This window comes from Poromitra crassiceps (genome assembly GCF_964638095.1).
Source record: "Poromitra crassiceps genome assembly, chromosome: 6".
In the NCBI taxonomy this organism is placed as follows: Eukaryota; Metazoa; Chordata; class Actinopteri; order Beryciformes; family Melamphaidae; genus Poromitra; species Poromitra crassiceps.
The window spans coordinates 8265788-8278334 of NC_139627.1; the positions used below are offsets into that span (position 1 = coordinate 8265788).

At 46.0% G+C, this 12547-nt stretch overlaps 2 protein-coding genes across 2 annotated transcripts; one reads left to right on the plus strand and one right to left on the minus strand.

The window, feature by feature from the left end:
* Positions 1-1540: 1540 nt before the first annotated feature.
* Positions 1541-3693, minus strand: LOC310778278 (mitochondrial peptide methionine sulfoxide reductase-like). Its single transcript, XM_083638661.1, has one exon. The coding sequence runs from the start codon at positions 3531-3533 to the stop codon at positions 2832-2834; it is 702 nt and encodes a 233-aa protein (XP_083494787.1). The 5' UTR covers positions 3534-3693; the 3' UTR covers positions 1541-2831.
* An 888-nt stretch (positions 3694-4581) lies between these two features.
* On the plus strand, positions 4582-10527 carry lipt1 (lipoyltransferase 1). The gene is made up of 5 exons (XM_083639572.1): positions 4582-4652; positions 5679-6737; positions 7017-7324; positions 8100-8321; positions 9211-10527. The coding sequence occupies exons 2-5, from the start codon at positions 6526-6528 to the stop codon at positions 9621-9623; spliced, it is 1155 nt and encodes a 384-aa protein (XP_083495698.1). The 5' UTR covers positions 4582-4652; positions 5679-6525; the 3' UTR covers positions 9624-10527.
* The last annotated feature ends 2020 nt before the right edge of the window (positions 10528-12547 follow it).

Consider the following 12547-nt stretch of genomic DNA (forward strand, 5'->3'; position numbering starts at 1 on the left):
ACCTGTAACTTCTGCCTGACAGCAGCATGTATACCTGTTCAGCTTACAGTTTGGTAACCTGTAACTTCTGCCTGACAGCAGCATGTATACCTGTTCAGCTTACAGTTTGGTAACCTGTAACTTCTACCTGACAGCAGCATGTATACCTGTTCAGCTTACAGTTTGGTAACCTGTAACTTCTACCTGACAGCAGCATGTATACCTGTTCAGCGTACAGTTTGGTAACCTGTAACTTCTGCCTGACAGCAGCATGTATACCTGTTCAGCTTACAGTTTGGTAACCTGTAACTTCTGCCTGACAGCAGCAGCTTATACTCTGTATGGTTTGTGTCTCAGGTGATTTTAAGGCCCTGCTTCCTCACGGTCTCCTCAAAAATCTCCTGGAGAGAAGATGGGGCTGCATGGCAATGATTTGACCAGCCGAGGCCTCGTCATTAGGTTTTGGAGTTGTGATTTGAGTTGAACAGAATCATTCGGACATTTCATTTTCAACAGGACATTTGAGTAAAGTAGAACTAGTACCCAGATAGAACTCTGGTAGGAGAAAAAGTACGTATTCACGGTGCTTCACAGCGTTCCACTGCACTGACCGCGTTTCCTTGCCGGAGTGAAAATAACGGATATACGCTGTATGATGTAACTTCTGTTTCCCTGCCATTGTCTTCTTGCTAGAGACACACCCGGAAATTAACTTTTTTTGATTTGACAGGTTTTTAATATGATAAGATTTATCAACCAACATTTCAAATGCACACTACATCAATATCACAGCAACTTAAAAACTAAATTAGATCATTTCTAAAGCAACCTGAGTGACAAACAGAATTTGCAAATGCAGAAGTTGCATTTCAAAACCGGCATCACAGAAACAAATGATGGTACCCAAATTTGGGTCAATTTGCATTAATTTTTCATGTATGCAAGATATGACATGATGCGTGTGTTCAGGGTGATATTTTGTGATTTGTGTGGCCTTAAAAGTGCTATGTGTAGCAGTATGCTATAATATAGCCTATGTGGTCTTAATTTGGAGAAATATTAGCATTAAAAATACTACTGGTATGAAATAGAGGCTAACAATCATCTCCCATAATCTCATTTGTTGAGGTTAATTATATTGACATATCACCAAGGTAATTTGACAATGATACTTTAGTTTTTTTGACCATTTCTGTTTTATCGGGCAGTTGCAGTAGAGGGAGGACAACATGTTTTCATTCCCAGGGAGCCAAACTACGCCGATCGGTTAAGTTGAGGCAACAAAAACAACTTGGTTGGATTTAGGGTTATTGTTTGGGTCGGGGTTCGAACCAGAACCAGGTCTCTCGTGACGACAGTTAAGCCCATGGCACACCAATCAAACACCATCCAAGTTGGATAATGTTTGATTGATGTGCCACGGGCTAAAGCAGGGATGTCAGAGATACGGCCCGCGGCAGGTTTCATCCGGCCCGCGAGATGTTTTGGAATATAATATAATATATATATATATATATATATATATATATATATATATATTATTATAATTAAATTCGCACCCTATTATCATGAACTACGTGTGGCTAATAAGCAAGCTAAGAGTTCATTCATAAGTTAATTAACCTGCACTACAAGGAAGTATGTCAGTAGGTCATCAGGTGTAAACAAAGCCGCCATGATGCCACGCTGGAATTGAATCACGCATTCGGCTACGTACCAAAAAACAAAGGAATCAACAAGATGCTGTCGAAAAAGAGAAAGGTTGACACGGAATGCAGGCAGTTTCAAGAGAAATGGAAAGAGCAGTATTTCTTTTGTGAAGTAAATGGGTAAATGAGTCGAATTGATTTTAGTAAAAAAAAAATCCGGCCCCCATGAGGTCTCAGTTGAACAAATCCGGCCCTCTACCTAATATGAGTCTGACACCCCTGGGCTAAAGGATTGAACATGTGGAACAGACAGCCATGGCACACCACACACACAGCATGGCACGCACACAGCCACAGCACACCAAACAAAGTGTGTTTGTCTGCGTTTGTTGTACAATGTTTGATTGGTGTGCCATGGGTTTTAAACCTCAGTGTCATTACGTCAGACCGCTTGTCCTTCTTGGCCATAACGACGCGAAGGTGTTTGTGTCTCAATATGCCGCCGAGGGGCCGCAACAAAACGGCGCAACATGACGCCCGGGAGGGAAAACAGGCTGGGGAGGAAGACAGGGCAGAGAAAGGGGTAAAAATACACATAGCAGAGTTACATCAAAATATTATTAAATGAAATAAACTTCAATCAATCAATCAAAAAACATAACAATATTATGTTAATATACTTTAAATCCATGGCTTGTTTGCATATAGGCTACTGTATAATGTTTTAAAACAAACCAATCACTTAATCACAGCATCCTTGGGTGTCCGGGTAGTGTAGCGGTAGATTCCCTGCCTACCAACATGAGGGTCGCAGGTTCGCGCCCCCATGTTACCTCCGGCTTGGTCGGGCGTCCATACAAGCACGATTGGCTGTGTCTGCGGGTGGGAAGCCGGATTAGGGGTATTTGTCCTGGTTGCTGCACTAGTGCCTCCTCTGGTCGGTCGGGGCGACTGTTTGGGGTGGAAGGGAACTGGTTGTGGGAATAGTGTGATCCTCCCACGTGCTACTGTACGATGTACAGTACGTCCTGCTGGTGAAGCTCCCCGCTGTCAGGTGAAAAGAAACTCAACTGTGCATGTGTAGGAAGAAGCATGGTGCTAGTACCGGGGCAGCAGGGGGAATTTGCCAAGTAGGGAAGGGGGGGGGGAATCCCAGCATCCTTATCTGGAGGGAGAAGGTTGGCTCCCATTGGCCACCTGGGCTTATTTCTTAATTCCTATTGGACAGGAGACTCCGGTCCCTCCCATGGCACAGTATCCATTGGGGTTTTTACTGAGGTACTGTTGGTGGTAGTCTTCGGCGTAGAAGAACGGCTTGGCTTCAGCGATCTCTGTGGTAATCTCACCGAAACCTTCTCCTGTCAGGACCTTCTGATACTGCTGTCTGGAGGACAGGGCTTCATCTAGCTGTTGCGGGGTGAAGGTGTAGATGGCCGAGCGGTAGGCCGTACCAACGTCGTTCCCCTGGCGCATCCCTTGAGTTGGGTTGTGGCTTTCCCAGAAAACTTGGAGCATCTTGGCGAAGCTGGTCTGGTCAGGATGGTAGACCACTCTCACCACCTCAGCATGGCCTGTCGTCCCTGTGCAGACCTCCTCGTAGGTGGGGTTAGGTGTGTATCCTCCAGAGTAGCCCACGTGGGTGGAGTACACTCCTTTCTGTCTCCAGAATTTCCTCTCTACACCCCAGAAACAGCCCATCCCAAATATGGCCATCTCTGTCCCCTCTGGGAAAGGAGGAACCATCCTGTTGCCATTCACATCATGTTTGACGGAGACTGTGATACTCTGAGTCCGGCCGGGGAGCGCTGTCTCCGGGGTGGGCATGTGGCTTTTAGAGGCCATGTCTCCCATCAGACCGTTGCTCCAATGACGCCACAGCAGACGCAGCCTGGAGGAGTGCACCATGGAGTCCAGACCCGACCCGACACACTGCTGAGCTAGCTTAGCTTAGCTAACGTTACAGCTGGAGGGGTGCACCATGGAGTCCAGAGAGGGTCAGACCCAACGTCTTACGTCTACGGCTGCGAGACTATACACTGCCCCGGAAATGTACTTGTGATTCAGACCCTCCGTCGCTGGAAGCTTGCTGAGTCATGCTGACCTGACGTAAACACTCCTTTTCTGTCGGAACCTTCATCAGACAAACCTCAGTACAGCACGGCGGATTTAGAGTGCGGGGCCGTCCTCCAGCAGCAGCGTCAAGTTAGCGACAGAAAACACGGAAAATCACCGGGAATGTGGCGATTTTTACCTCAAAATAAAAGCACCCACTAGTCGCATTTGAAAAATAAAATGGTAAAGATGACTGGGATCATATCATTCAAATAATACTAACAATAACTAAGAGAGCATTACTCTACAATAAGCTATGCCGACATTAAATAGCCAGAATGTAGTATATTGGGACACTAATTGGGATGTATGACGTTTGCTGATAGGATAACGTCAAAAAAGCATCTTGTGTAATACTTCAAAACAATGTGTTCGTTAGCGGAGCTTTTATTTTGAAAAACACGAGCGGAGTTGTTCTCTATGTTATCGTGGCTACCTTGACCCCGGTCCGCCGAGGCGCCGACATGTGTCTCCTCTGCCACAGACAGGTCAGCATGAAACAAACATTTACACGATATATAATCCACACCTGTCTGTTAACTGACAATTTATTAAAATGTCTGGAACAGGCTGGTTTAATTTACAGATTGAATAGGAGGTGATGACGTAAAGATAAACTAAAGCTAACAAAACAAACAAACAAACAAACAGATGCAGGGAATATCTTCTTCCAGACCGTTAACGTTACTGCTATGCTAGTATTACAGGCTACAACTACTACTAGTACTACTACTACTGCTGCTGCTGCAGTTCCAGTGGACATTTTTGACTCGCTAACGTAACGCCTAACAAACTCAGTAGTTGTATCAACCTGTGAAGTTAATACCGCTTTTGTCCGCCAGGGGTCGTGGTTTCGGATTCAGTCACTTGCGGCCGGCGGTGTCGATGTTGGTGGTTGGTTGGTAGGAGCAGGTGAGTTTAATAAATTAATACAGTGATTATAATTAATGCGTTACTTGCCTTCATAGTAATGCACGAAATATATACATATATAAATGTCTACTCAGGCATTGTGCTGTGTGGGTTAGAGACACATTATTTCAAATATATTTCAAGGTTAAATTATGTTTTTGCTCCCGAAAGTTCTGCTGATGGAGCCTCATATTTCTAATTTGTCTTCCTCCTCTTCTACTTCTTCTTATTCCTCTTGCTCCTCAAAATGCCCGGCCCAACTCACTCAGCTATAGTTATTTATTGGATGCTGGGGTGGTGCCGTGGTGGTATTCTGGGCTCCCAGACGTTTGGTGGTGGAGGCAAAGCTTTGTCAGCACTCAGCAGCAGTGATGATGTGTGTGGCAGCATTGGTGAAGCCAGAATCAGTGTAGAAGGGAGCCACATTTAAAGGATGGCTTTACCGATTATCAACCCACTTTGTATCATGTAATGTCGGTAATATAAGCACATGGGCAGTGTTTACCTTCTCTCTCTGTTTACCTCAAAAATCCTCCCTTTCGCTGCCTGCAGAAACTCCACCCCTGCCAGCTGCAAGTCCTTAAGGCTCGTTAAGGCCTTAAAAATTAAAAATAAGCAATAACAGATAAACAATAACATCCGCCCTGAGAAGATTCCGCATCTCGAGCAGAACTTCCAGCATTTTACTAGAGGAGAAAATGGGAGCTCTCCATGAGGAAAACAGAGAGAGAAGGTAAACACTGCCCATGTGCTTATATTACCCAGATTATACTGATACAAAATGGGTTGATAATCGGTAAACCCATCCTTTAAATGGACCGCCTTGACATGAGAATTGCTGCGATTGGTGACGTGAGAATTGCTGCGATTGGTGACGTGAGAATTGCTGTGATTGGTGAATGATTAGCTTAGAAACACTGATCCAATCAGCGGGCTGTCAGCTGATTACATCTGGGGCGTAGGCCTATGACTTCTGTGTCCTGCGTGCACTAACGCAAAGCTTACTTTTTTGTCTCTGTGTTTTAGTTTGTCCCGCTGACTCTTCACTTCATCATCAGCTGTGGGACTCTTCACTTCATCATCAGCTGTGCATTGCACCAGCTGTTGCTCCAGCTGTGCCTAAGTTCAGACTTAACCTAGTTTAAGTCCAAGTTTACGCACTACTAAAAGAATTACAGATGCAACTTGCACCAAGTGAAATAGTTCCAACGTAGGCATAAGTTACTTAAATCTACTACTAATACTTGAAAAAATATTCAACTTAAATCTTACACCTACCCCTTAGTAGGTGTAAAGTCCTCCATAAAATAGCAGTTAGCACGGTTTGCATAGTGATTGGCAACTCTGCTCGGCAGGATGGTGATAAATGACGCACCATCACGCATCACCATGCGTAAATGATGCATGATGATGAAGAGCTCACCACAGATAAACGTTAAGTCTATGAACCTAACGTACGTTACTCAATAACCTTCTCATTATGAACCGAACGTACGTTACTCAATAACCTTCTCATTTGGTTAGTGTTAATGAAATATGAATGCACTCATTTCATTCCGCTTAATTAAACGACGGTAATGAACACCGTTTCCACCGTGCTTTTCACTGATTGGCCGGCCACAGGAAGTGAAAACGTCTTTTTCCACAGCACTATTTTGGTTGGTGTGGACTTTACGCTCTACTAGTTAAGATGTCCCTTATGTCTGCGTGGTGCAACTAAACAAAGACACAACTTTAGCGTCAAACTAACTAGTTTGAACGTAGCAGTTAGTGTGGACTTTACACCCTAACTTAAGACAGAACTTATGTTCAGCTGGTGCAACAGGCTGCAGGAAGTGAAGTGAAGAGGGGAAGGAGCCAGCAGAGAGACGTGATGATGTCACACTTCAGAGGGACGTTGTTGCGAGGTCTGAGGGGCGTGTCTGTGTGTGAGGCCCGGCCCAGCAGCAGTGAAGCGTCTGCGGTGGCGGCGGCGCTGGGTGGCGGCGGGCCGGCTCTGATACTGCGCTCAAGCTCCACAGACGTCTACCAGAACCTGGCTCTGGAGGACTGGATCGACGCCAACGTGGATCTGAGCAACCGCAGGTTCTACTCTATTCACTTCTATTCTGTTCTGTTGATCTATTAACTTCTCTTCTGTTCTTCTGTTCTATTCAGTTCTATTCTATAGACGGTTCAGACAACATAAACATTCAACATTTCCCCCAGCTTACTTCCTGTTGCAGTGTTTGCTAGTACAATAACTGACAGGACATAAGCTAGGTTCCAAACTCTGTCTATTCTATTCTATTCAGTTCAGTTCAGTTCAGTTCTATGCTATTCAGTTCTATTCAGTTCTATTCTGTGCTTGTCTATTCTGTGCAGTGTTCTGCTGCTATGGAGGAACCGGCCGGCCGTGGTGATTGGGCGGCACCAGAACCCGTGGGTGGAGTGTGACCTGCGGGCCATGCGGCGGGCGGGGATCCCTCTGGCCCGGCGGCGCAGCGGCGGCGGGACGGTCTACCACGACCTGGGGAACCTCAACATGACCTTCTTCACCTGCAGGGGGCGCTACGACCGGCAGAGGAACCTGAAGCTCGTCACAAACGCCCTGAAGACGCTGCAGCCCGGGCTGGACGTCCAAACCAACCACAGACTGGACATCCTGCTGGACGGACAGTTCAAGATCTCAGGTGGGGGCGGGGCAAAGGGATCTCAGGTGGGGGCGGGGCAAAGGGATCTCAGGTGGGGGCGGGGCAAAGGGCCAAGAATCGGGCTGCACAATTTTCTCAAATTGATGAGCTCAACAGTCACATTCCTTTTCTCCATCACGCAAACAAAAAAAAAACTTATATAAAGAGTTTTAAGCCTGGAACCAATCTAACCACCAGCTATAGAACCATGACCATAAAACATTTGTTTCAGAGCAAAAAAAAAACAAAAACACTGAAAATGGGAAAAGGCAAAGGTATAAGAGTGTGTACATCTAATATTTTAAGAGTGAAGGAATTACTCATCCCATAATCCATTCCGACTAATCAGATCAGCGGATGATTGAGCGACAGAGCATTTCAGCCAGTGGGAGAGCACTCTGAGTGGCATTGGGTGGGACCAGCGGTCTTCAAGGTCTGCCATTACGCTATTAGCTCTGTGGCTAACGTTATAGTATAATAGTCAGGCAATAGTTAGCCATGCAGCGTAAGTTGCCATGGCGATCTATCTCAGTAAGAAGTGAACCAGCGTCGTAGCACGGCAAACCCAGGGTTAAACCTGAAGTTACCTCGCTAAGCCACTAATCTTGCTTCATGGTACAGGCCCCTGGTGTGTGAGAACAGGGCACTCCTGAAAAAGATAGCATTGCTCTCAGTGAGACTCACCTGAAAGAATTATGTAAAAAGAAAGAAAAAAAGAATATAAGTCTGAACAGTGATTTTCAGGTTAATTGATCCGTGTGTTGTGCCGCTGCAGGTTCTGCGTCCCGATTGGCTCGCTCCTCTGCCTATCACCACCTGACGCTGCTGCACTCTGCGGACCGCTCAGCTCTGTCGGCGCTGCTGCGGCCGACGAGCGGCGCCATCTGCAGCCGGGCCACGCCCAGCGTCCCCTCGCCCACCGCCAACCTGCTCGACCGCCTGCCTGCAATGCCCTGGGACGAGCTGCTGGGGGCGCTGGTGGAGCAGTATAACACCGGTATGCCACTGTCCTGTGTTCTGTTCTATACGCCTATTTCACATGCCACCCAAATCAAAGCAGCCATATTGTGTCTAAAGGCAGGAACTAAAACAGGTGCACCTGTATGGGTCCAGTCCCACGGCTCTAATCAATGTGTTGCTTGCACCTGTTTTACTTCCTGCCTTTAGACACAAAATGGCTGCTTTGGGTGGCATGTGAAATAGGCTAATAGAGTGCCAAAGTGACACCCTCTTCCGGGTTTGGCGTGGGACCTAAGGGATTTAATTCCCCATTAATCTTTCCTCAGACGTTTCGAAAAATCCTCATAAAAAGAGTTTTACTTGGTCAAAGCAAACGATTCAGCTAGATTCAGAATCAGGTGATTCCCATGGGTCCTTGAAAGTTTGTGAATTTGAGAAAAAAAAGTAAGGCCTTGAAAGTGTTTGAAAATAGACATAAATAGACATGGGTCATTGAAAGGGCTTGAATTTATATATTTTGTGCAAGAATAGAAATTGAAGTTCTTTTGGTATTTTTTAACGAGTAAATAGGCTATGTTCTGCTGTCTGCATGTGTGTCTCCCGCCCTCTGTACTCTGTATGGCCTTGTTTCACGTGCCACCTGCCTCGAGAGAGTGATTTTCTCAGTGCTGTAACAGTAATTAACCTTGATCTGAAACTATGCTATGTTGGGTCATTGAATTTGAGGGAATTGAGCCTGGAAACTCGAATTAGATGTAGGAAGTTCGGAACCCTCTTTATTCTATTCTATTCAGCTTTACTCTATCCTAATCTGCTGTATTCTAATTTAGTATTCTATCAATCTTTACTGCATTCTGTCCAAATCTGCTGTATTCTCTTCTAAATACTGGATTCTATTGTCCTCTGCTCTGCTGCTGTTGTGTCAGAGTTTGGCTGCAGCGCTCCCGTCACCCCGGTCGATCCCTCTGACGAGCGGGCGTTCCCGGGCGTGGGCGGGCCGGCGGGCGAGCTGCAGAGCTGGGCCTGGCTGTTCGGCCGGACACCCGGCTTCACCGTGGAGACGTCTCTGGATCTGACGGACGACGGCTCGAGCGTCCGGAGCTCCGCGCTCGTGCGGCTGGAGGTGAAGAGCGGGGTGATCGTGCGCTGCGAGCTGCGTGTGTCCTCCGCCTGGCTGCCCGCGGCGCTCAGCGAGCAGCTGAGCGAGCGGCTGGAGGGCGAGCGCTTCGGCCCGGACGCCGCCGCTGTCGCCGCCGCAACGCTGTCGCCGCCGCAGCCCGAGGCCCTGCGTCGCCGCCTCCAGGCGCTGAGCCACGCCATCGCCTCTCTGATGGGATGACAGAGACACTTCCATGTTTGTGTCATCGTTTGAATAAAGCCCCCGGAGAAGAAGGGCTGGAACCTGAAGAGAATTAGCCTGGGTAAACCCAGCCTCCACGTGACCTGCTCTCAGACCTGCTCGGCTAGTGAGCAGGAGCAGGGTCTGTCTGAGAGCAGGGCACGTGGGGGCTGGGTTTACCCAGGCTAGAAGAGAATGATCAACCAACGCTGAAATGTTCTCAGTGATGCCACACATCCCATAGCAGCAATTATGGGCCGTCCAGGGGGTGTGTCCAAAAATAGATTTTAGGTGGGGTGTATAAGACTTGATGAATGAATGTTCTGGATTGCTTAGGTTTTCATTTTTAATGAGCTGGTTTAAATTATGGTCACGTGGTGTCTTGAATATAGAAATGGGGTTCTCCAGCTTCCTGTAAAGTTTGGAGTTACTCAATTGATTTTGGATTTCCTTGTCATACGCATCACGGTTCAGGACGATATGGCACCACCCTTATCAGTAACTGTATTATTATTATAGATCATGTTCTATATTTATTCTATTAGAATTGTATACAGTAATTTATTTGATGTTTTTGTGACATGTCTCTGTATTTTCTATTGTGTATTTGTTCCAGTTGGTTTTATCATGTCTATTCACTGGGATCGTGTGATGATCATATGACCAGATCACAGGTGTATTTAAAGATTGTGTCAGGTATCTGGGTAGTGTCGAGGTATAAGCACTCACCTACCACCGCGGAGAGGAGACCCGGGTTCAATTCCCGGCAGCGGTACTTCCGGCTTGGTCAGACAATTGGACATGTTTGCGGGTGGTAAGCCGGTAGTCTTGGTTGCTGCTGCAAAGCACCTCATCTGGCCTGGTCAGGTGGGAGGGGAACTGGGGGGGAATAGTGTGATCCTCCTCCTTTGGCCAAGTACAATTGGGGAGAAAAATCAGAACCTCCAGCCCCCCCCCCCCCCCCCCCCCCCTGAAAAAGATGGCTTCTGTACTTTATGTCTGAAGAAGAGCAGTAGCTCGAAACATCATGTCTGTCGGCTATTAAATGAACTAAAAGGAAGCTACAGTGTGCGGAACTTATTCTTATTTGTTCCATGTTTGCTGCTTTGTTTGGTCCTGCACCTGCCTTGAAGGTTGTTGGATGTGCACCGTGCACGACTACTAGTTTGTGATTTACACTCAAACATTTTGACAGTTATGAAGTTTATGATACTTGTGAATCACAAGCAAACAGGCCTAACAACTGAGAATGCAGCTAGAAACTGAATCTCCATATAGCATAAATGGGAAAGATAATGGTTTAGAAAAAGAACAAAACAAGCCATAGTAGGTCTGAGCCAGAGCCGTATAATAGAAGAGTTCCGACATCTCCATTCACTCCAATGGACCAGTTTTTTTTCCAGGAAGTAGAAAGTGGAACTCTTGAGTAAAAAAAGCAGCACTGTTGAGTTGCAGCAAAATAGACAGTGTTGTACTTTGAAAGGGTTTTTCATCCCTTGAAATGAATCAAATTGTACATTATCGGCTTTATTTTAGCATGCAAAAGTAGCGCGAGACCCATTCCTGGCTGTTCATTGGCTAATGAATCTCGCATTTTGGTCCTCCGCTGACGCCACTCTCTCTCTAGAGGACACTAGTCTGAGCCATTGAGCTCAGTGCCATCACATGTGTGCACCAATCAAAAGGCTGCCTTCTGAAACACAAAATGCCACTCAAAGCAATGCATGTCTTATTGTCCCATCTTTTACATGTGTCTCTTCTGAGCTTAAAAGTCTTGCTTGGATATTAGTACAATTTGACTCTCACTTGTGTTGTCTCTGTTCAGATTTGATGGCCTGTTGGTTGTTTTTGAAGGTCCTGCACACCTTGCCTCAGCACATTGTCAGTGGGTGAAAAAGGAAGCAGCATAATATATGGTTTTCTCCATCGCTACATTTTCATCAGGACCGGAAGAAATGGCAGCATGCTGCTCTTTCAGCACTGATCCAGTTCTACAGCCCACTGGGAGTTGTCCCAGTGCTTCAGGTGGTCTACTCTGTCCACTATGGCTTCAATGTGGAGAACCATCGTTTTTAAAATGACCAAACTAATTGCCAAGAGTCTTAAATACAAAGGAACTCATGGACCTTATTTTTCTTACCCTAATGCCCTAATGGGAGGGGGCTATACAGGTTTCCCAGTTCAGTTGTGCATTATTTCACAAGAAAACTACACTTTTGTCAAGTTTAAAAACATTATTATACATTTGTGAATATTTGCACATTAGAAATATTTCCCTCCCCCCATCCAGTAAACCATCTTTCAACCCTCTAAAATCATTTATTTGTAGAAAAGTTTATTCACCTTTTTAGATGTATTTATGATGTAAATTTTATGTCAAATAAATCTGCAAGAGCAGCATCTTAATCAGAATTGAGGGACAGAGTTGGACTCTGCACTAAGGACAATGTGGAGACTATTAGAACAGGGCAATAGGCCAATATGTCCAACCATGGATGGAGACACACACATCTTAACAGTGTGATACATCTATTAGTGTCCGACAGACAGCATCTCTGATTTTAGGTGATTATGCCCTAGCTGTTTTAAAAAAAAGAGAGAAAAAACTAATTTGCGCATGCGCTCTTCCCATGTGTCACGCGAAACCGCATTACACAAATTCATCCTTCCACCTATGAGGGGAAAAACAATCTTAGTTTCACTGCATGGCAGGGAGACTGCGCGTAGTATGAATGTAAAACATAAGCAGGAGGTGTTATGAGTATTTGATTGAATTAAACCGACATGTTGTTCGGGTGAATGAGTGGTAAAAGTCGCAGTGTAGTAGGATGTTCTGGGCATAATGTGGGGCTCTAACTTGTGGGATTAGTTTTGCATGCAGGCAGACAGCGGAGGCTGACTGCGGTGGGATGGGCTGTGAGGTG

Bases quoted from the DNA above. Each gene is read 5' to 3' on its own strand.
- LOC310778278 (XM_083638661.1), bottom strand. From the start codon at position 3,533: ATGGTGCACTCCTCCAGGCTGCGTCTGCTGTGGCGTCATTGGAGCAAC.
- lipt1 (XM_083639572.1), top strand. From the start codon at position 6,526: ATGATGTCACACTTCAGAGGGACGTTGTTGCGAGGTCTGAGGGGCGTG. The intron at 7,325-8,099 runs GTGGGGGCGGGG...GTGCCGCTGCAG, and splicing joins CGGACAGTTCAAGATCTCAG to GTTCTGCGTCCCGATTGGCT. The intron at 8,322-9,210 runs GTATGCCACTGT...CTGTTGTGTCAG, and splicing joins GGTGGAGCAGTATAACACCG to AGTTTGGCTGCAGCGCTCCC.